Source organism: Rhinatrema bivittatum, chromosome 3, assembly GCF_901001135.1.
Source record: "Rhinatrema bivittatum chromosome 3, aRhiBiv1.1, whole genome shotgun sequence".
NCBI lineage: Eukaryota > Metazoa > Chordata > Amphibia > Gymnophiona > Rhinatrematidae > Rhinatrema > Rhinatrema bivittatum.
Window position 1 is genome coordinate 227,549,225 of NC_042617.1, and position 27,603 is coordinate 227,576,827.

At 46.4% G+C, this 27,603-nt stretch overlaps 1 protein-coding gene across 2 annotated transcripts in view; it reads left to right on the plus strand.

The window, feature by feature from the left end:
- Positions 1-27,603, plus strand: part of ZC3H6 (zinc finger CCCH-type containing 6) — a 645,204-nt gene that overhangs the window by 546,382 nt on the left and 71,219 nt on the right. For both annotated transcript variants that reach the window (XM_029594264.1, XM_029594263.1), the window contains one exon: positions 14,225-14,766. In XM_029594264.1, the coding sequence (XP_029450124.1) occupies positions 14,225-14,766 (542 nt within the window). The remainder of the gene's footprint in view (positions 1-14,224; positions 14,767-27,603) is intronic.

Here is a 27,603-nt window from a genome sequence, read left to right on the forward strand (position 1 = left end):
CCTCAGCCAGGCCCTGCTTCCGGTTTTTGACTCCTGCATAGAGAGCAGCAGCCAGCTTCCATTGCCCCACATGCCAGTGAGAGATCGATTGTGCCATTTCAACAACAGGTGGCACTCAATCACCTCAGACCAGTGGGTCCTAGCGATAATTGCTCAAACTTTCTCTCCAATCCACCGGACTCCCCACCTCTACCGACATGGAAAACATCCGATCATTCCATCCTTCTGGAACAGGAGGTCTCCCTCCTCCTCCAGTCCTTGGCAATAGAACCAGTGCCCTATTCCCAACAAGGCCTAGGGTTCTATTCCCAGTACTTTCTAATCCCCAAAAAATCGGGAGGCATTCGTCCAATTCTGGATTTATGTGCCCTAAACAAGTACCTTCAACGAGAGAAATTCAAAATGGTAACCTTGGGCTCTCTTCTTTCTCTTCTACAAAGAGGAGACTGGCTCTACTCTCTAGACCTCCGAGACGCATACACTCATATCGCGATAATTCCATCTCATCGCAAATACCTGACATTTCTAGTAGGCCGAGTGCTTCCATTTGGCCTCGCGTCTGCACCACGAGTCTTCACAAAATGCCTCGTCGTAGTTGCAGCCTTCCTCAGGACTCAAGGTGTTCACGTCTACCCCTATCTAGACGATTGGTTAATCAGGGCTCCCACTCAGCAAGCTGCTCTGTCGTCCCTACATCTTACTTTACACACTCTAATTTCACTCGGATTTCTCATCAATTACTACAAATCCTACTTAGTCCCATCAGAAACCTTATCGTTCATTGGGGCAGACTTGGACACCTTGCAGTCAAAGGCTTTCTGCCTCGACAGCAAACTCTCACTCTCGTGTCTCTTGCACACCAGCTGCTGTCTCAAAACTCCACGACTGCACACCACTTTCTCATCCTCCTGGGACACATGGTGTCCTCAGTTCAGTTCACCCCAATGGCCCGCTTGGCCATGAAAGTCATGCAGTGCACTCTAAGGTCACAATAGACTCAATCTTTTCAGCCCCTGTCGACCATTGTCCACGTAACCGACTCACTCCGTCAGTCTCTCACCTGGTGGACAAATCAGGTCAATCTTCTTCAGGACTTGCCCTTCCAGGCTCCAGACCCTCAAATAACTCTCACCACCGATGCTTCCAACCTCGGCTGGGGATCCCACGTGGCCGATCTGCAGACACAAGGATCTTTGTCTCCAGAGGAAGCCAAACACCAAATAAATTTCCTGGAGCTGTGAGCAATCAGATATGCTCTCAGGGTATTTCAGGATCGCCTCTCCAATCAAGTCATCCTGATTCATTCGGACAACCAGGTGGCCATGTTACCATATCAACAAACAGGGACTGGCTCCTACCTTCTGTGTCAGGCCATGTTACCACATCAACAAACAGGGACGGGCTCCTACCTTCTGTGTCAGGAAGCTGTGCAGATATGGGCGGAGGCCCTCTCCCACTCGATGTACCTCAAGGCCACCTACTTGCCGGGAGTGGACAATGTGTTGGCAGACAAGCTGAGTCGTACCTTTCAACCGCACGAGTGGTTTCTCAACCCCTCAGTAGCGAACATGATCTTCCAATAATGGGGTTATCCTCAAATAGACCTCTTTGCGTCACCTCAAAATCGCAAAGTAGACAACTTCTGCTCTCTCACTCGCAACCAACACTATCAGCCAAGAGACGCGTTCTCCCTATCATGGGCAACCGGTCTCCTATATGCATTCCCTCCACTTCCACTTCTCTTGAAGACTCTCGTGAAGTTACGTCAGGACAAGGGAACCATGATCCTGATAGCACCCCACTGGCTGCGCCAAGTGTGGTTTCCAGTACTTCAGGATCTCTCCATTCGCAGGCACATTCCCTTGTGAAAAGACCCGCTTCTAATCACTCAAAACGACGGGTGCCTATGCCACCCCAATCTTCAAGCCTTGTCCCTGACAGCATGGATGTTGAAAGCTTAATCCTTCAGCCACTTAACCTTTCTGAACCAGTTTCCCGTGTCCTGATTGCTTCACGGAAGCCTTCCACGAGGAAATCGTATTCCTACATATGGACCAGGTTCACGTCATGGTGCTCTTCTCAATCCCTTGACCCCCTTTACCTGTCCAATCATGAAGTTTCTGGACTATCTCTGGCACTTGTCAGAGTCAGGTCTAAAACCTTCCTCCATCAGGATGCATGTCAGTGCGGTAGCCGCCTTCCATAAAGGTGTTGGGGATGTTCCCATATCGGTACAACCCCTTGTAACACTTTTTTTGAAAGGCTTGCTTCACCTCAAGCCTCTTCTGCGTCCTCCGGCCCCTTCTTAGGACCTCAACCTAGTTTTGGGTCCGTTCATGAAACCACCATTCGAGCCTCTTCAATCCTGTGACCTTCGATATCTCACATGGAAAGTGATTTTCCTTTTGGCAATCACTTCCGCTCACATAGTTGGTGAATTACAGGCTCTAGTTACCTATCCGGCTTACACTAAACGTCTGCAGGACCGGGCAGTACTCCGCACTCACCCTAAATTCTTACCTAAGGTAGTTTCGGAGTTTCATCTCAATCAATCCATTATAGTACCTCTCTTTTTTCCCAGGCCCCATTCCAATCCAGGAGAGCAGGCTCTGCATACCCTTGAGTGCAAACAGGCTCTAGCGTTCTACCTAGACCGTACAGCTGCCCACAGGAAAAGCACTCAATTGTTTGTCTCTTTCCATCCTATCAAATTGGGGCAGCCTGTGGGTAAACAGACTCTCTCCTCCTGGTTGGTGGACTGCATATCCTTTTGCTATCAGCAAGCGGGCATTCCACTTCAAGACCATGTTAAAACACACTCTTTGAGGGCCATGGCGACTTCGGTAGCACACCTATACTCGGTGCCGCTTCCTGATATTTGCAGGGCTGCCACCTGGAGTTCTCTCCATAGCTTTACAGCCCATTATTGCTTAGACAAAGCCAGAAGACCAGATTCCATCTTTGGCCAGTCTGTCTTGCGCAACCTATTTACAATGTGACGTCCGCCTGCCCGGTGGGGTTCAGGATGCCCTCAGCCAAATTTCATCCCAGGCCTAGTGCCTTGCATGCCTGAGTACATTTGGTGCATACTCTGACATCCTCAGCTCGGTACTCACCCATATGTGAGGACTACCATCCTGCTTGTTCTATGAAAAAGTAAATGTTGCTTACCTGTAACAGGTGTTCTCTCAGGACAGCAGGATGAAACCCGCCCGCCGCCTCACGGTGTTGGGTTCGTAACATTTTCTTATTTTATTTTCGGCACTACCTGTAGCTTTTTAATAAGACTGAAGGGGGACCCCTGCTGTCTGCAGGGTTAGTGCCATGCTGGGCATGCCCAGTAGGTGCCAGTCAAAGTTCTAGAAACTTTGAAAAAAGTGTTCCGTGATTGGGCTCCATCCTGTGATGTCACGCATATGTGAGGACTAACATCCTGCTGTCCTGTGAGAACACCTGTTACAGGTAAGCACCATTTCCTTCTCACTTCTCTAGCAGCTCCAAGACTATATTTTCTAAAATGTTTGCCACTGTTGTCAAGTTCGAAACTGGGCAATAATTTGCCAATTCAGTGGATGGAAGCTTACTATCCTTTTTAATAGATCTCACCATGGCCTGCTTCCAAGCTACTGAAATTTCACCATCACTCAGATTTATTAATCATTTTCTTTATAATTTCAAAAGATACATCTTTCAGATTTTTCACAGTTGTGAATGGACAAGGGTCTAGTACTGAAAAAGTTGATTTTAAACTGCACACTAATGTACTAACTTCCTTTAGTGTGGTCAAGTCACACTCAGTCCATACATTATTAAGAAGAGAATCACCCACCAGTCTTAATCTATCTGACACAGAAACTAGTTGCTATTGCAAATTCTCAATTTCCTCATCAAAATAATTAGCCAACAATTAGTGTGGCCTTGATTAAGGACAATTTTGCTTTTTACAATAAAATGGAAGCCTTGAAGAATTCCTCTAGAGTGAGAAATCTCCTTCTAATTAACTTTTCAAAAACCAGGTTTTTAACCCCTCCAGTAGTTTTCAGGAAATATTTGAAAGAGGTTTTAAATTTTCCTAAAGATGGTATACCTCAGATATCCAGTATGTTTTATGTGCAATCTAGCAAAGGAGAGGTCATCCTGAAGAGGGCAATTTGAATACTATCACATCTCTGGAAAGTATCTGAATTTATCAGTATTTCTGGAAAGTTCACAGGACAAGATAGCCATGCGAACCACACTACTGCTCGTCTTTCGCTTGGAATCTGACAATTATGTAGTGCTAGATTGTATTTTAAAAGTAGGAAAATTCTCATTTTTGTTCAATCAATTCTTATCTTTCCCACTTTGGCAAGGCCTATTCAATTAAGAAGGAAGACTTTTCACCGTTTACAACAGTGAGTTGTGGCTTTAGGTGCTACTTATTTCCCTGCAAATGAGTGTTAATTATAAGGGGGATAAGTTTATATTTTTTGACCCTTCTCATTTGGAGTTGTTTAAGAACATAAGAACATAAGAAAATGCCATACTGGGTCAGACCAAGGGTCCATCAAGCCCAGCATCCTGTTTCCAACAGTGGCCAATCCAGGCCACAAGAACCTGGCAAGCACCCAAAAACCAAGTCCATTCCATGCAACCATTGCCAATGGCAGTGGCTATTCTCTAAGCGAACCTAATAGCAGGTAATGGACTTCTCCTCCAAGAACTTATCCAATCCTTTTTTAAACACAGCTATACTACCTGCACGAACCACATTCTCTGGCAACAAATTCCAGAGTTTAATTGTGCGTTGAGTAAAAAAGAACTTTCTCCGATTAGTTTTAAATGTGCCCCATGCTAACTTCATGGAGTGTCCCCTAGTCCTTCTACTATCTGAAAGAGTAAATAACCGATTCACATCTACCCGTTCTAGACCTCTCATGATTTTAAACACCTCTATCATATCCCCCCTCAGTCGTCTCTTCTCCAAGCTGAAAAGTCCTAATCTCTTTAGTCTTTCCTCATAGGGGAGTTGTTCCATTCCCCTTATCATTTTGGTAGCCCTTCTCTGTACCTTCTCCATCGCAATTATATCTTTTTTGAGATGCGGCGACCAGAATTGTACACAGTATTCAAGGTGCGGTCTCACCATGGAGCGATACAGAGGCATTATGACATTTTCCGTTTTATTCATCATTCCTTTTCTAATAATTCCCAACATTCTGTTTGCTTTTTTGACTGCTGCAGCACACTGAACCGACGATTTCAATGTGTTATCCACTATGACACCTAGATCTCTTTCTTGGGTTGTTTCTTCAGGTAACTTCAGTTGTTTCTGTAACTTGCTATTTTTCCTCCTTCATTCTAGTGTTGGTTGATCCCTTGCAAATGGGTTAAAAGAAGTTTGAGTATGTGATAGGCTCTTTGGGGATATTATGGGTCAGTAACCCAATATTTTCCTTTCGTTTTTTATAATTCTTGCCTCCCCTGTTGTGGACTTGCCAGTTTCGATGATATGGCTTGCTTATTATTATTTTTTTATTCTTGCCTTTGTAATTTTGGTAATAAGGTGTAATTTCTTGATTTGCCATTTATAAATCTGTTTTTGAAATTATAATTAAAAAAAAAAATAGATTTCCCACAGTCTCTTTAATGCTGATCCATACTTTCTCACAGGACAAGCAGGATGGTAGTCCTCATATATGGGTGACATCATCAGGATGGAGCCCAATCACGGAAAACTTCTGTCAGTTTCCAGAACTTTGACTGGCCCCTACTGGACATGCCCAGCATGGCACTAACCCTGCAGCCAGCAGGGGTCCCCCTTCAGTCTTATTTTTTCTGTGCAGCAGTAGCCTCGCGGTTTAGGAACTCTGAAGAGATTCCTGACAGGAATTTTCCTCACAGACTTAATTAAAATTACTTCGCCCCACAGGGGTCCCTCCTCTAAGTTTTTTCAAGCCGCGGTACTCGGTAAGTTTTTCACCGTTGTTTCGTCGATTACCGTCGAGTTTCGCCCTCGCGGCCTACTGGCCATCGACCGTACCGCGGCTCGATTTTTCTATGGCCATGGCGTCGGGTTTTCGTCGGTACCCGGACTGTACTCGTACCATGTCTATGACAGACACTCATGGAATCTGTGTAATGTGTTTAGGCCGTGAGTATGATGTCCTGACTTGCACCAAATGTGCCCTTATGACACTGAAAGGTCGCAAGGCCAGAATGGAGAAGATGGGACTCCTTTTCCGTGCTCACACCCCGACGCCGTCCATCGCATCGACGTCATCGGAACCGGCACCGTCGAAGTCGCACCACCATCGACAACCGTCCGGTGACTGCCCGCCATCGATGTCTTCATGGCCATCGACTCCCATTTCTCCCCCTCAGGATCGAGGGGATCGTAGGGAGAAGCATCACCATCGGCATCGTAAGTCTTGGACTGTCGAGGGAGCGAAATCATCGACCGAGCCACCGTCTAAGAAGCCCCGTCCAGGAGCGGCATCGACCACTCCTGCGACCGGGACATCAAGGCCACCCTCACCCAATTGGGGTTTGGGAGTTGCGATTCCTCCTGTAAAGGTGGTCCCCTCTGACTGTGCCTCAGCCTCAGCCTCCCTCTTCCATCACGGAGCCGGAGCTGATTGCCCTAGGTCTTCGGAAGAACTGTACCGGTTGGTCCAGGAGGCCATCGACAAGGCGATGCAATGACTCCAGGTCCCTCCAGCACAGAGAGTGGAACCGGTCATCGACCCGATTCCAGCAGCGCTGGCACCGCTGCTATCCCGGATGGAGGCGCTCATGACAGCCCTTCCACCGGTGATTCCCGGGTCTCCGATGGCTCTGGTGCGCTCCTCGATGACAGCTTCATCGGGAGGAGAAACACCGTTCCGCATTCCTCTTTCTGGGGTACTGCCTCAGCCATCGATGCCATGTTATCCTTCGCCACCGATTCATTCATCGGGGGCGATACGCACATCGATGCCTTCGATGCCGGCACCGATGCCCCCAGGGCATCCGCGGTGCCTCCGGCGATTCCTTCGATTTTCTCAGAGCCTCAGCCGGACCCTTCGTGTATCCAACCTCCTTCTCGTCCTACAGGTCAGCCTGCTGATCCTTATGACACCTGGGGTGATGATACTTCCACAGACAACGATGATTTACCTTCACCTCCATCTCCTACTGAAAGTAGAAAGCGTTCTCCTCCAGAGGACCTCTCTTTCATTAACTTTGTGAAGGAAATGTCGGAATTGATCCCTTTTCAGCTTCATACGGAGCAAGATGATAGGCACCAGATGATGGAGCTTCTCCAATTCCTGGATGCCCCTAAAGTGATCACTTCTATTCCCATTCATTAAGTTCTTCTTGACCTCCTCAAAAAGAACTGGGAAAATCCTGGATCTATTGCCCCAGTACACAGAAAAGCTGACACTACTTATCTAGTACAGTCAGTCCCGGGCTTTCAAAAATCTCAGCTTGACCACCACTCAGTTGTGGTAGAATCAGCTCAAAAGAAAGCGAAAAGGACGAAGCTACACTCCTCTACTCCTCCTGTCAAGGAACACAAGTTCCTAGACAATATTGGTCGACGAGTGTTCCAAGGGGCCATGCTCATCTCCAGAATTGCTACTTACCAGCTGTACATGACCCAATACAATAGGGTCATTTTCAAGCAAATACAGGACTTCTCTGAAACCCTGCCTGACCAATTCCAAGAACATCTTCAAACCCTTGTCAACAAGGGCTTTGAGGCAGGGAAGCATGAGATACGAACAGCTTATGATATCTTCGACACCTCCACTAGAGTGTCTGCAACTGCCATTTCGGCAAGACGCTGGGCCTGGCTCAAGTCTTCTGACCTTCGCCCAGAAGTACAAGACAGGCTTTCTGACCTGCCCTGTAGTTCTCCTCTTACCTTGACCACAGAAAATATTTAATCAAACTCGATAAATCCGAATCTACACACATTCCTCTTGCACAAGGCGTTCCCCAGGGCTCCTCCCTTTCCTCCACCCTCTTTAACATATATCTACTCCCTCTTTGCCACCTCCTATCTAAACTGGAACTAAAATTCTTCTTGTACGCTGACGACGTACAAATACTTATCCCCATCCAAAAATCCCTCAACGAAACCCTGCACTTCTGGGAAACATGCCTTGCATCTATCAATTCCCTCCTTTCCAACCTACACCTTGCACTCAATACCTCAAAAACTGAAATTCTTATTATTACTAATCAACCCAGCCTTTCCATCCAACAAACGCATCAAAACACTTCACAAAATCTCACGCATCCACCCACTGTCAGAGACCTAGGAGTTTCCCTAGATACTCAATTAAGCTTCAAATCTCACATCAACTCGCTCCTAAAAGGGGGCTTCTATAAACTACAAACCCTCAAAAAACTAAAACCTCTCCTCCACGTACACGACTTCTGCACTGTTATGCAAACCACCATGCTATCAAGACTTGATTATTGCAACTCACTGCTAATAGGCCTTCCCTCCTCCACAATCAAACCCCTCCAAATCTTACAAAACGCCATGGCCCGCGTCCTCACAAACTCAAGAAAGACTGATCACATCACCCCCATACTTCAAGACCTCCACTGGCTCCCAATCACCTATCGCTCTCAATACAAAACACTCACTATCATACATAACACACTATACAAAAATAATTCCCCATGGATCGAAGATATGCCACACTTCCGCCAGGCCAACCGCCCCACCAGAAACGCCCTTGCTGGCACCCTCTACACCCCCTCACTCAAAATCGCTCACCTCACCACCACCAGAGAGAGAGCCTTCTCCATCGCCGGCCCCACCCTCTGGAACTCCCTCCCTGCCGAGCTCCGACTAGAACCATCACTTAATCAATTCAAAAAAGGAATCAAGACCTGGTTATTTAAACAGGCCTATCCCAACACGTCACAATCCTAGCTCTGTAACTCCTTCGCAACACTTTTATTTCCCCACACCCTCACTGTTTCCCCTGCCTCCTGCCCCCCCCCCTCACCTCCCCCCACCCACCTCCACCACCTTCCTTCCTCTAAGCAGCTTCCTCTTTCTGTTACCAACTCACCATCCTCACCGTTACCCACAGCTCACTTGTACAGTTTCACCCCCCTCCCCCCCCACTTATTACACCCTTCCCCCGCCTCTTGTACAATTACTCATAATGCTCGCCATATCTCGTGTACAGCACCCCTCCCTCCCTCCACCACCCTACCCTCTTCCCCCCTCCCTTTTATTGCCCCTGCTTCCCCTGTCACCCTCCGCCTCCCCAGCCCCTCCTCCTCCCCCTCCCCCCCCACGCCTCACCTTCCACCCCCCGCCCCCCGCACCACCTCCCCCTGTAATTAATTAATTTTGTCTAACTTTGTATAATATTATCTAATTCTTCTCTAATATGGTTTATCATATAATTCTAATATGGTTTATCATATAATTCTTCTCTAATATGGTTTATCATATATAATCGCGTTTTAACTGTGATGCATGTTGGCACCACAGTAAAGTTAACCTAGCTTTTAACTATTTATCTTTCTTCCACCTATCATTGTAATTTCCTTTCTCAGTTACATGTAAACCGACATGATGTTTTTTACGAATGCCGGTATATAAAAGTTATAAAATAAATAAATAAATAATAGAGGAGATAATCTATTCGGTGAACAAATTCAGCAAATTGTGGCTGAGTTAAAGGATCATCATGAGACCCTCAAACAGCTCTCATCAATGCCTTCTGACTTCCCTTCTAGACAGCCCTTCAAGAAGGACTCCAAGAAGTCATTCTTCCGTCCAAGGAAGTACTATCCCCCACCAACAAGGTCCCGAGTTACGAGGCCTTATCAAAAATCTCAGCCTTGCCAGCCCCGGAAGCAAAAGCCATAAGCAGCTCCCCAGCCGGGGCCTGCTTCAGGTTTTTGACTTTCACTTGGAGAGCAGCAGCCTGATCCCTCTGCCAAGCATACCAGTGGGAGGCCGATTATGCCACTTTCATGGAATATGGCAATCAATCACAACCGATCAATGGGTGCTGGCAATCATTGCTCAGGGTTACCATCTGAATTTTCTTGCTTTTCCACCAGAATCCCCACCTCCACAAGCGTGGGGAGTAACTGACCACTCTGTCCTTCTGGAGCAGGAGGTTTCCCTTCTTCTCCAGTTAAGAGCAATAGAACCCGTTCCTCTTTCACAACAAGGCCTAGGGTTCTATTCCCGGTACATTTTGATCCCCAAAAAATCCGGGGGGCTTCGTCCAATTCTGGACCTACGTGCCCTCAACAAGTACCTCCAATGGGAAAAGTTCAAAATGGTAACCTTGGGCTCTCTTGTACCTCTTCTACAAAGAGGAGACTGGCTGTGCTCTCTGGACCTCCAGGACGCATACACCCACATCGCGATAGCTCCAGCTTATCGCAAGTATCTCCGATTTTTACTAGGCCCAAGGCACTATCAATACTGGGTGCTTCCATTCGGCCTAGCATCGGCACCACGAGTCTTTACCAAATGTCTCGTAGTTGTCGCAGCTTTTCTCAGGAAAGAAGGTGTTCACGTCTACCCCTATTTAGACGACTGGTTAATCAGGGCCCCATCCCAGCAAGCCGCTCGGTCATCCCTGGATTTGACCCTACACACTCTAATTTCTCTAGGATTTCTCGTCAATTACGAGAAATCCTATTTAGCCCCATCTCAAACCTTGTCTTTCATTGGGGCAGACTTGGACACCTTACAGGCAAAAGCCTTTCTACCTCAACAACGAGTGCAAACCCTCGTGTCTCTCGCTCACCAGTTGCAGTCTCAGTATACAACAACGGCGCGGCAATTCCTTGTCCTTCTCGGACACATGGCATCCTCAGTCCATCTCACTCCAATGGCCCGCCTGGCCATGAGAGTCATGCATTGGACTCTGAGGTCACAATGGATTCAAGCGACTCAGCCTCTGTCAACCATTGTCCACATCACCGACGCACTCCGTCTGTCTCTCGCCTGGTGGAAAGATCAGAACAATCTCCTCCAGGGACTGCCCTTTCATCTACCAGATCCTCAACTCATTCTCACCACTGATGCTTCCAACCTCAGCTGGGGAGCTCATGTGAACGATCTACAGATACAAGGATCTTGGTCTCCAGAGGAAGCCAAACACCAGATAAATTTCCTGGAGCTTCGAGCAATGCGATATGCTCTCAGAGCTTTTCAGGATTACCTATCAAATCACGTCATCCTGATTCAGACGGACAACCAGGTGGCCATGTGGTACATCAACAAACAGGGAGGCACAGGTTCCTTCCTTCTGTGTCAGGAAGCTGCGCAGATTTGGGCGGAAGCACTCTCCCACTCATTGTACCTCAGGGCAACCTACTTGCCGGGAGTACACAATGTCTTGGCAGACAAACTGAGTCGTGTCTTCCAACCGTACGAGTGGTCTCTCAATCCCTCGGTAGCGACCTCTCTCTTCCAGCAATGGGGTTATCCCCCAAATAGACCTCTTTGCGTCCCCTCAGAACCACAAAGTAGACAATTACTGCTCCCTCATTCGGAGCGAGCACTCTCAGCCCAGAGATGCATTCTCACTCTCGTGGACAACTGGTCTGCTTTATGCATTCCCTCCATTTCATCTTCTCTCGAAGACTCTCGTGAAGCTCCGTCAGGACAAGGGAACCATGATCCTGATAGCACCTCACTGGCCACGCCAAGTGTGGTTTCCAATATTCCAGAATCTTTCCATTCACAGGCACATTCCTTTGGGAAAGCACCCGCTTCTGATCACTCAGAACGACGGATGTCTATGCCATCCCAATCTTCAGGCCTTGTCCCTGATGGCATGGATGTTGAAAGGCTATTCCTTCAGCCACTTAACCTTTCAGACTCTGTTTCTCGTGTCCTGATTGCTTCGCGAAAGCCTTCCACAAGGAAATCTTACTCCTGTAAATGGAAAAGGTATACATCATGGTACACTGTGCAGTCCCTTGATCCCTTTTCCTGTCCAATCCCAAGGTTTTTGGACTATCTCTGGCATTTGTCTGAGTCAGGTTTAAAAACCTCTTCAATCAGAATGCATTTCAGTGCGGTAGCCGCCTTCCATAAAGGTGTCGGGGATGTCCCTATATCGATACAACCCCTCGTAACACGTTTTCTTAAAGGCTTGCTCCATATCAAGCCACCTTTACGTCCTCCGGCCCCTTCTTGGGACCTTAATCTGGTTCTCGGGCGGCTCATGAAACCACCGTTCGAACCTCTTCACTCCTGTGACCTAAAATATCTCACATGGAAAGTGATTTTCCTTTTGGCTATCACTTCAGCTCGCAGGATTAGTGAGTTACAGGCTCTAGTTACCTATCCGCCTTACACTAAACTCCTGCAGGACCGGGCGGTACTCCACACTCACCCTATGTTTTTGCCTAAGGTAGTTTCGGAGTTTCACATTAATCAATCAATCATACTACCCATCTTCTTTCCCAGGCCCCACTCCAACCCAGGGGAAGAGGCTCTGCATACCCTCGACTGTAAACGGGCTCTAGCGTTCTACCTAGACCGTACAGTTGCCCACAGGAAGAGCACTCAATTATTTGTCTCTTTCCATCCCAACAATTAGGGAAACCTGTGGGTAAGCAGACTCTCTCCTCCTGGTTGGCGGATTGCATATCTTTTTGCTATCAGCAAGCAGGCATTCCTTTCCAAGACCGTGTTAAAGCACACTCTGTGAGGGCCATGACTTCAGTAGCACACCTATGATCGGTGCCATTTCCTGACATTTGCAGGGCTGCCACCTGGAGCTCTCTCCACACTTTCGCAGCCCACTATTGCTTGGACAAAGCCGGAAGACAGGATTCCATCTTCGGCCAATCTGTCCTGCGTAACCTATTTCCAACCTGACGTACCAATTCCGCCTGCCCGGTGGGGTTCAGGATGCCCTCTATCAAATTCCACCCCAGTTGTGCCTGTGGCACGCAGTTGGGTACATTTGGTGCATGTTCGGACATCCTCAGCTCGGTACTCACCCATATGTGAGGACTACCATCTGCTTGTCCTGTGAGAAAGCAAGTGTTGCTTACCTGTAACAGGTGTTCTCACAGGACAGCAGGATGTTAGTCCTCACGAAACCCGCCCGCCGCCCCATGGTGTTGGGTTCGTAACGTTTTGTTGTTTTATTTTTTCGGCACTGCCTGTAGTTATCAAATAAGACTGAAGGGGGGACCCCTGCTGGCTGCAGGGTTAGTGCCATGCTGGGCATGCCCAGGATGGGCCAGTCATTGTTCTGGAAACTTTGACAGAAGTTTTCCGTGATTGGGCTCCATCCTGATGATGTCACCCATATGTGAGGACTAACATTCTGCTGTCCTGTGAGAACACCTGTTACAGGTAAGCAACACTTGCATTACCCTCTCTGCAAGCTTTAAAAAAATGTATGCTACTTTCTTGGGTTTCTGCACTTAAGATGCAGGAGACTGCATTTTTTTGCATTATATAAACTGTTTACCATTCCTGAAGATTCATTATATATGACTACATTTTTTTAACATTAGATTTAACTCCAGATAATAGTGATTAAATTTGTTTCATTCATAAGCAGGATGAATTAGCTGTTAAATGTGGGGTGACATCATCTGGTGGCACCGAGTGGATGATGTCTATGTGCAAAACGTCACTGCAAAACAATGGAAGATGTCTTCTGTATAAGACCAGCATGATGCTAAAAATATTTAACTTCTTACATTTTAATTTAGTCAGTTATAGAAAACTAGTGCATCTTTTTATGTGAGACATTAGTAAGTTAAAGAGAATATTGAATTTTATTTCTGATTATATGATTGGTTGGAAGAGAAGGAACTGATCCCCTCAAAATAATTTCTCAGTGTTATGTTGCTTGCTTTTTGATAATATGCATACAAATCCTAAAAAATCTTTTAACAAATGTTATTCATACATAAGCTGTAATTCTCTCTTGAAATGACATTTTCAGCTAATATCCAGTTTGTGCTAAGACCCCTACTTCACCTCAGGTATTTAATTTACATAAGTAGAATATTAACTACTAGTAAATGCCATTTTTATCAAGGATTTTTATTTATTTAGACAGTCACTTTTATACTGCAAAGTCATAAAATATCAATGTGGTTTACCAACTGCTGAAATAATGATTTCTACCTATTTTAAAAATGGATTATTTAGATCTAGAATATTGTTATCCAGAAGAATTGAATTTGATCAGTTTATGCACATTTATATTATGTTTTTCTGTAACAGGCCAACCTTTTATAACAGCACATCACCACCAAGACCACCATTTCAAGGAAACCAGCCAAATTCTCAGCATGTATATAGTTCTGAGACAAGTCCAGGATCTGAACCTGGAGCTAGTGTATCACAAGGACATAATGGACCAACAATACATCCAGGTTCCCCAGGCTCTCTTGGGCACCCTCTACATGCAGGACCTCAAGGTCTAGTAATGCCGCAGAGTCCACCATTGCAACCTCTCTCATCAGGTTTCTTAGGTGTACATAGCCAGACAGGTACGCCTCATCAACCACATCAAGCTGGTCCATCATTAACAGCACCTGGCACTGGAGGGTCTTATAATACTCTAGGAGCGCAAAGTCACATGATGAATATCCCCAGAGACGATCAATTTCCACCCAGTGCATATCTACACATTCCTGGTGAACCACAGCAAGCTATACAGCATAACAGTGGATTTGAGCCTCTACAGAAGTCAACTGATTTCTATGATAATTATTATTCACATCAAGCTGTACACAATTTCCAGCCAGCAAATAATTGTGGGGGTAAGTTTTCAGAAGTATCTACTAGATGCACCCTAATATATTTTTGGTTCAGTGTTAATCATGGTGTTTCTATTTAGTAAAGAAATAAGTGTTTTTAATTCTTCTAGTATAATAAGTGAGGAAGAAAAAATGTATTAAAATGTCCTTCAGATTTCAGTGATAAAATACTTCAGTTTTTTTTTTTAATAAGCTTGCTAGATCATTATGTAAAATAACTGTCTCTCTGTTTAAAAGATAAAAATATCTACTAACAATGTGGGAAAAATTAATGAAAGAATGAATGTATTCTATGTTATGAGCTGTTTCTAAATATTGACAGCTAAATTTTGAAAAGCCTCGTGCGCGCAAATCCCTGGGAGATAAGCACATGGCTGGGCCGTGCGCATGCCAAGCACATTTTAAAAATGGCTGGCTATGTGCATATCTCCTGGTATGCGTGGAAGTGCTGGGCTGGTCAAAAGGGGTGGGCCAGGGGCAGAGTCTGGGTGGGGCGGGGGGCCGGCTGAGACAGCGGCCATTAGGCCCTGTCCTAGGGAAGCGCACCCCGGAACTTCATCTCGTAAGATGAAATAGGTTCCAAAATTGAAAAAAAAAAAAAAAGGTAGGAAGAGGGGTTTTAGGGGTCGGAGTGGGGAAAATGGAGGCAGACTAGGTAGGGGGTTAGGGAAGTTCTCTCCCAGTCCGTTCCTTAATTGGAGCAGACTGGGAGGAAACTAGGAATGGGCCGTTCGCGTTGCCACATTTTTTAAAATCACCCCCCCCCCTTTTTGTCATTGTATTGTTAGTCTCATTGCATCAATGGCCGGTTGGCTTTTTCGATGATATTTGTTCTTCCAGTGTGCATATTTCCTATATGCATTTTTTCTTATATTGCTTTTCATGTATTATCCTGTTTATTCTAATGCTGATGCTAATACAGATATTTTAAACATAAATCAACCCCCCTCGCACGTGCGAATTGTGACCTGCCCGCACATGTGTGCACTGAAATAAAATTGGGCGCACGGGTATCAAATTTTATAACATGCGCGTGGCAACGTGCACATGTTATAAAATCAGTATGTACATGTGCATGCGCCGGAAACCACGCATGCATCTTTTTAAAAATCCACCTTTAAATCTTCAAGCTCGCTGCAAGGATTAAGCACTAATTTATTCTGTTAAGGGGTTATAGCAATTGCCACTCCATGCTTGTTGACCAAGAAAATCAAATTAAGATTCGTCTTATTTTCAGGTGGGTCTCTGAGAGACAGTAACATAGTGATTTGCCTAAAGTACACAGAATCAGGCACAGAGAGCACTCATGAATGTATATCCCAAGATTTCTGAATCATAGTCCAATATTTCACTTCAAGTAGCAGAATTATTAACATTATAGCACCTGTCAGATTTCTATAAATTCTGTGACTTCATCTCCACAATGATTTGTGACAAGGACATGAAGAAAAGGACCTTTCACATAGTACTTGTGCACCCTGTGAAAATTTCTTTCATCATCTTCAAAATTGTTTGTTATAGAAATGATCCAACCACTATAGACTAAGTGCTAGTGACATAGGACAGTCATTGACATGGCACTGATGCACTAAGGCTTATTGCACTTGTCTTTGAGAGTAATTTGACTTCTTATTAATAATTTCTCATGACCTTGACACAGCAACAGTTTTTCTAAGTTGTTTAGTATTTCGAGTGCCGCAATAGTACTTTAGCATCTAATGAATACTGTTTAATAGCCATGATGCAACCTTTGGTGCATCAGGAATACCTCACTGTGTCACTGATGTATTAAGGCATGAGTAAAAAAAAAAATAGCATACATTTATTCACATACTAAAAAGTTTCCTGATGCAGTAAGCTAATGGTATGTTAATGCATTGGAAGTTTAAAAAAAATACACTGACCCACTCTGTGCACAAAAATATGATTATCATGCACAAACATGGTTTCTGCAAGGACAGACAGAATGGCAGTCCTCACATATGGGTGACATCATCCAACAGAGCCCCAGCACAGACCTTTGAGTTCAAAGATTCTAGAGCTTTCAGTTGCTCTACTGAACATGTGCAGCTGTAGTCACCTCCCTGTCTGCCAGGCAAGATCCCTCAGTCTCTTTTGTTATTTTTTTCCCATAGAGCCTTTGACACTGTTCTTTGATCTCTCCCTCACAGCTACTGTAATGAAAGTTTTGGAGCTGCAGAAATGTTTTTCTAGCAAGGCCCTGCAAGTTTTTATTTTTTCTTATGTACTATTTGGAGTTTGTGTTTAGTTATTTTTTCCTTTTTCAAGGTTTTCTCTGCTGGCCACATGGCGGGGCCTAGGGCCCAGTGCAGCCTTGCAGAGGATTTTTCTTTCCCTAGTAAATAATGCTGTGCCCTTAGCTTGTTTGTATTGTTCTCTCTGTCAGTTTGTCTGTTTTTTGAGCCTTTGTTGGTACCTAGTGGAACATGCAGTCTGCAGTCCGTGTGTGATCCAGCTAGGCCTCCGAGTTCCCATCCAGGCAGGCATTCTTAAAGCTTCATCTGACCTCTGGGCATCGGTGAAGGCTCAGACAGTGAAGGAATCCAGGACCAGAATATTCCCGTGGAGAGAAAAGCTCATCCTCCACACACTCCTGGGAACTAGTCTCCATTGTCCTAAGTTAACCTTCACATCTGGTGCCCTGGATGACATAACCTCCCCTCCTGTTTGTCCGCTTTCTCTGGTAGAGCAGACTACTTGGAAGAGAGCATGAGCCTGGGCATTGAGCTTTGCTGCTGTACTGTTGGTTGCATGCCCGACATTGGTAGCCCGTGCACATCCATGTGCCAGAGCATTGATGGTCAGATGTGCATTTAGCCCAAGAGGAGCTTGGAGGGTGCCATTGAACGCCAAAACACGGTTGAGTACCATAGGCGCCATCAATGCTGTTGAATGCTGGAGCAGCATTGAGTATTATAGGTGCAGTTGAGCTCTATCACCATATTCGACACTGTATGAGTGCTATCAATGGCGCGACAGCACAACCAACCCCTGTGGCAGCCTTTCTTTCGAATGCGGGGGCCTGTGGGCACCATCAAACATTATTGGGCACCATCAAGTGCTGTTGGTGCCATTGATGTCAAGTGCTGTGTGTACTGATGATGCCATAGGCATCATTGAGAGAGTGGAGTGCTGCAGGTGCAGTTGAGGCCATCTGGCGCCGTGGGAGTTGTCTATGCCAACAAGTGCCGTAGGCTTCAGACGCAGCCAAGGTCATTAACACCGTGGAAAGCCTAGCCTCCATGGACATTGGTGTCGCCACCAACGCCTTGGGTGCTGTTAACTTCATTAATGTAGTGGGTGCTAGAGGCACCTTTTCCACCATTGAACACACTAGGTGCCATAAGGGGCATTGACGCACATGCTGTGGGGTATCTTACAATAAAGTTGGACCACCCATGCCAAGTGTGCCAGTGCAGAGGCTGCTGCTTGTCATCAGGAGCCACTATCAGATGGTGCTACTGGTCCTCATCCTGTGCCTTGACTGCCTGGCATTATATGGTGCTGTGTGGCATCGATGGGATCGAATCCACCATACATAGAAATATGACAGCAGAAAAAGACTGTATGACCCATCTAGTCTGCACTTTCACCTAATTAATTTAGTATTATAATTACTATCACTTCCTTAGAGATCCCCCTGTATTTTATCCCATGCTTTCTTGAATTCAGATATTGTTTTGTCTCTACTACCTCCACTGGGAGGCCGTTCCTTGCATCCATCACCCCCTCTATAAAGAAATATTTTCATTCATTCATTCATTCATTCATTCATTTATTTATTTATTTATTTATTTATTTATTTAAAGTCTTTTCTATACCATCGCTAAGAGTAAGCGTACTATAGTACATTCTAACAGGTGCCATTAAGTTTCAGTTACATTAAATCATAAAAATACGTACAAATGTTTAGTGATGTAGGTTCTGGCCAGGTGTACCTAGAAGGTACTTTTACAGGTCAAAAAAATCATATTTACTGTGTTATATTATTACATTCATTGTGTACTCAATTTGTTAAAATATTGTAATGCACATTTATGAGAATAGTGCTGTGTGCCGGTGCTCTTCTGTTTATTCCAGTGTATTTTCTATTCTCCAGTCTCTTTATAAAAGGCTTGTTTAAAAAGCCATGTCTTTAGACTTCTCTTGAATGTTTTGGGGTCTCTCTGTAATCTGATCTCCAAAGGCATTGTGTTCCAGGGTGTGGGTCCTGCTACAGACAATACCCTTTCTCTTACCTTTCCAGATACCAACAAAATATTTCAAAATAGCAGACACAAAGACCCAGTAATGAAAAATAATAAGGATACAAAAATGTTTTTGCTCTGCATACCTGGTAACGTTTGATATCCAGGTGTCCTGAGATTGTTCTGAATTAGCAGGAGGCGGGGTGGTTTGCTTGGAACTTTCTCCTCTCTCAGTCATATACCAGCGCTCTCTCTCACACTGGCTCTCAATGACACACCTATACACACATGCTCTCAGTACTCACATATACACATGTTTTTTCTCTCTCACTTATATAGGCTCTTAATTACACATTTACACACATGCTGTCTATCTTTTCATGCTTACACACGCACACAGACTTTCAATCACATAAATACATGCTGTCTTTTTCTCTCACACACATACTCTCATTCACATGCTTACAAACATGTCCTCTCTTTCTCTCATTTACACACAGGCTCTCAATCACATACTCACATGCTCCCTCACCTAAATCAGCTCTCAATCACACACAGACACACATGGTCTCTCTCTCTCATTTAAACACAGGCTCTCAATCACATACTCACATGCTCCATCACCTAAACCAGCTCTCAATCACACACAGACACACATGATCTCTCTCTTACTTATACTCACAGGCTCTTAATCATACATACACATGATTTCTCTCACACACAAAGGATCTCAATCATACACACATACTCTTTCACACAAACAGGTTTTCAATCACAAACTTACACATACAGGTTCCCAATGGTAAACTTACATTCATGCTCTCTCTCTCACAGGCAGGCTCTCAATCACAGACATACTCTCTTTCACATATACAGGCTCTCAATCATTCACATCTCACTCACACACACAGGATCTCAAACACACATGCTTGCTCGCTCATTCACTCTCTCTCCCCCACCCCCACCCCGGGAACTCGCGGCAGCAGCAGCCTCCTCCTAAAGCTAACCTCCTTCATTTTCAGCCCTCGCGGAGGAGGAGTCCCATCGGCCGCGGTTGAAGCTCTTCATTTTCCTCCGAGCCGCGCTGCAGTCTTCTTTTCGTCGGACTGACGCAGACCACACTAGCGTAGCCTCTTCTTGCCGCGCAAGCACCCGATGCTCTCCACTTCCTCTTCCGGGCCACCGGGGGGGGGGGGGGCGGGAAGAAGAGACCACACTAGCGTGGTCTCTTCTTCCCACGCACGCACCCGATGCTCACCACTTCCTCTTCCGGGCCGCGGGGAGGGGGGGGGGCGGGAAGAAGAGAGCATGCTGGTGCCGCCGACTCCAGCTATTCTGCCGCGTTCCGCCCGGGCTGACAGCATTTTAAGCCCGGGCGGAGGAGGACCGGGGAGCAGCTGGGTCAGCGGGGGACTGGAAAGTGTGGCGACACTTCTCTGCGAGCCAGATGCAGCCCTCAAAAGAGCCATATCTGGCTCGCGAGCCATGGGTTCCCGACCCCTGATATAGAATTTCAGTTTTATATTTCCAAACCCTAAACTAGGTTATATAATTGTCGAAATTTCTATGATTGACTTTTTATTATAAAGAAATCTGAATGGCTGTGTGGTAATTTACTTTCATTCTCCAAGTTAATTAATCCTTGTCTCACATGTAAATGTTTTCTTGGAATTTGTTGTTCTTTGTTCTTTGGAAACCGTCTTGATTTGATTTGTATATCGAGAAAGTCGGTATATAAAAACCCTAAATAAATAATAAATAAATTTGCCAGCAATAGCAACCTTGTGATTGTTCTAAGAATATTTTCTAATAATCTTAAATGGAATGTCAATTGGCCTTGTCCCTTATTCTAAATATGCTTCTATAACCTTAGTTGGAATGTAAACTGACCTCGTCTGTTCTTAGATGGAATGTAAAGTAAGCTCATATCAGTTCTAAAGCCTTGATTTTCAGCATCTTTTATCTAACTTATGGAGTCTTTTTTGCAAGGCTGAGACTATAACATTGCTAGTAGTTACAAAACTGCTTATGATCAAAAAGCAAAAACTATCTGCAGTCTTATAATTTAGAATTCTGATTAGCTCCCTTAGAAAAAGGAAGCAAGAATTGGCCAATTGTTATGTTCATTGTATTAATGTAAATGTTTGTGGAAAGTGGATGGACTTCTGGAACTTAACCTTTTCTGAAGGCTACCAGTGGACAGAGCTAATATAAGGTAGTAATGATATTTTAGGTGAGTAAATCCAAACTAAAACTTGTCTTACTCATTACCATGCCACCATTCACTGTTATTACACTTATACGTACCCTAAAACACTAGAGCTCTTACAGTCCTTATTATCCCAGCAAATAAGGAAACTTCATAAGGCTTTATCAGTCTTTTCTTAGATTTATTGGCTTTTGGCTCTGCTATGGAGGGGAAATTTTTCACTAGTTAAATGTTTGTACCAACTGGATTGATCTGATGGTGTTGGTTATCTTCTTTTCTGTAGACATTCATTGCCAGAGGATGTGGCTAAGGCAGTTAATGTAGCTGGGTTTAAAAAAAATTTGGATAAGTCACTGGAGGAGAAATCCATAAACTGCTATTAATCAATGGGGAATAGCCACTGCTTGTTGCTGGCATTAGTAGCATGGGATCCGTTTAATGTTTGAGTACTTACCAGGTACTTGCCAGGTACTTGTGACTTAGGTTGGCTGCTGTTGGAGACAGAATACTGGGCTTGATGGCATATCTAATGTTCTTATGTTTTTATATTCTTATAAGGTTGGATATCTGGAAGCAGAAATAATCATGGAAGCATTAACATAATGATGGACAGGAAAGTTCAAAATAATGCACTTCAGTGGTGGAAAATCAGTCTTTTAAAAGTTCTTTTTAAATTACAAGACACCTGTAGCTTCTAAAGTTATTTATCCATTTTTTGGACTTTCCATATGAATTATATAACTGAGTTAGGATGAAACAGATTGGCAAAATCAGCGTGGACTTGGATTCATGGTTGGTTGAAATGGTGTTCAGTGGAGTCAGGAAGTTTGAAGGTGGATGATGATTCTTGAAGCTAGAGGAGAAGTCCATGGAAGTATAAGTTGAAAAATTTGCCTTGTCAAAGTTCTAGGAATGGTGTTAATAGATCATTGTAATGATTGCTGTCACTAAGCTGTTCACTCCTGGACAACTCATTATCTTGGAAAAGGTAAATCTAGACTGGTGATAATGGAGGCAGGAACTTTAGCATAACAACTGTATTAAAACAGTCTGAATATGGACCAAGGTGGAGTTGGCGCAACCTGCAGGGAGGAGCCCTGCAGGTCTCCACCATCAGCTGGTGTTGACTGTAGCAGAGGCCCAACTGGAGCTTCGTCTATACTAGCCCTTGTTCCCCTTAGGTTGAGCCCTTGGGTGCCAGGACCAGCAGGACTTAGGTGCAGGCCTCTGCAGATGAGGTAAAGATCTGTTGAGATGATTGAGTCACAGGCCAGGGTTCAGTATAGGCTAGACACAGGCAGAGTCGGAGTCAGGCAGCAGTTTGAGCAGGGGGCGTATGATCAGAGTTAGTAATCTGGCAGTGGTCAGTGGCAGAGTTCAGGCAGGGTCAAGTGTCTAGCTGAGGTCAAACCAGAGATCCTTCTGAGGGAACATGAGGCAGAGAGGCAGGCAGGAAGGCAAGGAACAGCACAAATGGGCAGCGGAAGACACTGAAGACTGAAAGCTTGAAGACGAACTGAAGACTGACCACAGATGACAAAGGTGGCAGGAGTACAGACCAGCACTGATGAGATGATAACCAGGATCACAGGAGCCAACTAGGAACGCAAGAATGAAGATCAAGGACACAGGAACACAGAGAGGGAACTAGCACTACCTGGAGGTAGTCTGTCTATTGCCGAGGCATGGATTGCTGGGTATGTTTCTGTATAAATACAAATTGCAGGAATTGGCAGTGGCTGCCAGATGGAAATTGCAGTTCACAGTGCCACTTATGGAGAAGCACTTGGCATAGATTGTAGTTCTTTTAGTCAGAAAGAAAGATGAAGCTTTTCAGTAAGGTAAAGGCATTTCAATTGCAGGTAACAAAGTCTTGGTGTTCCACCTGGATTGAGGGTGAGAGGCAGTTCAGTGATTGGTCAGAGTCCATTCTGGAGATAAGTTATTTTGAAACAGAAGAGAAGTTCAGCAGCTGGTAAGATTAGGTGAAAAGTTCTCTCAGGAACACGAATCGCTGTGAGTCAGGTTGAAGAAAGTCTTTATCAGGCATAGTAGGCAAGCACATTTCAGTTGTGGGGCCCTGATGGACCCCTTCCAGTAGAATTAAAGAATGAAGAATCATTTAGTGGGGGTCAGGTGTATATCATCCGTTGCAGGTTAGCGACTTATTCATAAGAGGCTTTGGCTGTAATTATAGTAGGCAAAGCAAATGTCTTTCACATGAATCTGATGGTCAAATCTTTGTGGCTATGAAGCTGGATACAAGGATCCAGGTTGTCGTATCATTGCAGGAAGAATTGAACAGTTCAATATTTTGGGTGTCTGGAGTCAATATAGTTGCTTCTATTGATGGGGTGTAAAATTTAGCAGGTGAGTTATAGATCTTGGCTTTTCCTCATGGCTTTTTTGGCAGTGGGTATGGAAAGTGATACTTGATGTTAACTTGCGTTCCTGACAATTGTAACGGCTCACCGCCAGCGCTACCCAGATCTGCCACTCCTCTGGGTTTCTGTTTACGTCTTCAGGGAGTCCCTCTTCGCCCCTGGACCGGCCAGGCGCTTGTAACTCCCCAGGTCCTGGTCTAAGCAGACCCTGCCTCTGTTTGGCTTCAAGGTTCTCCTTAGAAGGAACGGGTGGTGAAACCACCCCTCAAGCAAAAGACAGTGCAAAGACACGGTTTTCTTCAAAACAGTTTATAAGGCAATTCAAATGTTCATTACCATTACTTCATCACCCTCACCTCCACCAGTTATTGGGAACTCACTGCCCGAACATCTAGTTCAGTCTACCAGCACTCCCGCTCCCCACAGGCGGGTGCTTGACCAGTTTTACTATTAAGTCAAAGACCCTCTTTAAAGCATTTACCCCACATGCTCCATAGAGCCCTTCATCCCCACTTTTTAAGATATGAGTTGTAACTCTCCCCCTTCCTGGTTTCTCAGTATCCATGGCTGAGCTGGAGGATTCCTCTCCCCCAGAACCTACCTCCATCCCTTCTTCCTCCTGTTCTGAGGAGCTAGGCTTTTCTGGCCATTCCCACCATGCCGACACGCCCCCTTCCTCCAACTCCATCGATTCAGCTGTGTCTGACTCGTTATCGTTTAACTCTGACAGCTGTTTCCCCTTTTGCTCTGCCCTTTAGTCAGGTGGTGGTTCTAAGAACCTGGGAGTTGTAGTTTTTGCTGCCTTCGGCAATGCCCTCTGCTCTCTGCCTCTGGTATTACCTGTCTTCATCTTATGGTGCCGGGGCTGTTCCTGACCCCGGCAGTGCTGCACTGCATCACACAATACAGTATAGATCTGTTAAAAAGGTATTCTGTAATGTGAAGTTAAGTCTGTATCTTGGGGTGTTGGGCTGGAATCAGGATACACCTCCACAAGAGTGATACAGGACTGCAGGGTTGGACAGGCAAGATGAGGCTTGGCTAGGCAGGCAGGAAAATATTGATTAGGCTGCAAGGCAAAGGTATAAGATAAGAATAGGTCCAGAGGCTACAAGGCAAGACAAGTGGTCAGGTCAAAGAACTCAAGGTGACTTCATGAAGAGGCATTGACGTAATGGCAAGGCTGGTCCAAACAGAGCTGAAGCTTGAGCATGTTGTAACCAGTGAGGAGATGCTTGGAAAGGCTCATTGAGGACTCTTGCTGGTAGAGAGGCATCATTGCAGTCAGGTATGGTGAAGCTGCTCAGCAGGTAAAACTGGTACACTTTGTTGATTAAAACAAATCACATTTTCCTAGCGTGTAGCAGATGGACTCAGAACAAATGGGTATAGTGTGCTCGTGCTAGCAGTTGGGGATGGATCTGATGTCAGCACGTAGTACATATACCCCTGCAGGAAGTGCAGAAGCTCAGTAATTTCCGTCTCCAAAGCAGTTTGGAGCTACCTTACGCTCGCTGAGCGTTTTTCCAAATTCTAACAACTAAATTCATAGCAGAATACCTGAAGACGAGCCCCGCACTCCTGCGGTGATACCCTTGGGTCCCTCCCCCAGTTGAGTTTCCCGAGGTGATTTCCGTGGTCCCTCGGAGGTAAGAAGCCTTAGTCCGGTGGCCGAATCACGGCAGGGACCTAGCCCCCGAGTGAGAAGGGCTCGGGTGCGGCACGGAAGCAGCCTCGGTCCCGATCCATTCGCGGTGAGGACTTGGCCCCCGAGCGAGACTAGTTCGGGCGCGGCTTAGAGGCAGCGGGCGCACTTCCTCGAGCGCGGCGGTGACGGTAATCACCCTCTCCCCACATAGCCGGAGACCGCCCGGGTCGCAGCCGGGAAGCGCCGAAGATCAGGTAAGGCGTACATCTTTACTTTCTGGTCTCCGAGGAAAGAGGATTAGCGGGGTCTGCCTACGTGGAGACCCGCCAAGGAGGTCGCCATCTTGCCTGCCTGCTCGCCGTCGCCTTCCGCCCTGGGTCGCCGCTGCGATCGAGCGCTCAGATCAGATTAAGCGCACAGGCAATGGGCGCGTATGTTAGGCGCCCGAAAGTGGTAGGCGCACATTGATAGGCGCATATTGACAGGCGCACATTGATAGGCGCATATTGCTGGGCGCACCTTAATAGGCGCACATCTCCGCGCATAAGCCTCGCGCATAGAGGTAACAGACGCGATGGAGCGTATGAGAGCCCATGCATCCACAGAGCCGGCACCTCCAGAATCAGGCATAAAAGCTCTAGGCCTCTGCTCAGCATGCCACCTCAGAGCCACACAGAGCGAGGAAGCAGACTCCCTATGTGCCCAATGTGAGGAGGCCCTGGGAGTTCCAGGCCAGGGCCGGTCTCAGCCCAGATTAATTGCCAGTTCCTCATGGAACACCCCGGACCTAGCAGGCCGAGGCGAGCAGCCGGGGAACCCCAGAGACCTGGTGCCCCTAAGGCTAGAACCTGCTTCACTCTCCTGGGTGGAATTATTCAAGGGTATTCACGCCTTTGTTAAGATGCAGTCTGATCCTCGAACGGACCCGTACGTACCGGATGACCCTGCCCCGGGACTCTCAAGACCTAGGCACCCACCACCCGGAAGCCCCACTTATGGGGATTCAGATTGCTCTGAGGAAGAAGGCGAGCTCCCCGAGGAGGGACAACTTCCCTCAGGGATAGAGCCGTATCGAACCATGAGACGCTTCTTCCTTAAGGAGGATCTCCCGGACCTGGTCTCTCAATGCCTGTCGGAGCTGGCTATCCCAGGCCAAGGCACCCAGGGGGAACCGAGAATGAACCCCCTGCTAGAGGGCCTTCATCAAACGGCTCACCATTTTCCCCTCCTACAAGCAGCACAGCAGCTAATCGATCTGGAGTGGAATGCGCCGGAGGCCTCATTTAAAGGGGATCGGGCCTTATCTAGCATGTACATCCAGGACCCGGCAAACAAGGAGCTGCTGGCCCTCCAAGGTAGACGCCATAGTTTGCGCAACTGTGAAGCGCACCACCATTCCAGTGGAGGGAGGGGCGGCCCTCAAGGATGCACATGACCGGCGCCTGGACGCCATACTGAAACAAGCCTTTGAGGTGGCAGCTATGTCCCTACGAATCGCGACCTGCTGCACCGTGGTGACGTGTTCCTGTTTTTCACAAGCCAGGAACAACACCCCGGGAGAAGAAATGGAATCAGCCCTCTCATTCCTCACTGACGCTGCATCCGACCTAGTCCGTACGGCAGCCAAGGGGGTGTCATCCTCAGTGGCAGCCAGGAGACAGCTCTGGCTACGAAATTGGTCGGCCGACTCCTCCTCCAAGACACGTCTTACCAGAATGCCCTTAAAGGGGTCCCTCCTGTTCGGCAGCGACCTCGAGAACCTGGCTAACAAATGGGGCGCCTCTCCATTACCCCGTCTGCCAGAGGACAAGTCAAGGAGGAACCAGCGCCCTTTTCCTAGGCCATCCAGAGGTAGAAGCTCCCAACGCTTCAACCCCTACAGGAATAGCTACCAAGCACCTCGTTCTCAGACCAGGAATCAGTCCTTTCGGACCAGGCGCAACAAGAGGGGAACCGGCTCGGATCCGGGTCCCGGCCACACCCCACAATGAAAATCAGCCGACCCATCCGAGGGAAGAAGCCATAGGGGGCAGGCTAACCCTATTCTACCGCAGATGGGTCGAATTTACTTCGGACCAGTGGGTCCTCGCTATCATCCGAGAAGGGTATTACCTGGACGTCCTTCGTATCCCTCCGGACAAGTTTGTGGAATCTCCTTGTCCACCCCTCAAGAGGGCAGCACTGGAAGCTACCTTGTTGAGGCTCCTGTCCCTAAAAGCCATAATCCCAGTGCCTGCATGGGAGATAAATTCTGGGCATTACTCCATTTATTTCATCGTACCCAAGAAGGGAGGCACTTTCAGGCCCGTCCTGGACCTCAAGTCAGTCAACAGACTCTTAAAAGTCCCAGGATTTCGCATGGAAACTCTGCGGTCAGTCAGAAGTGCAATA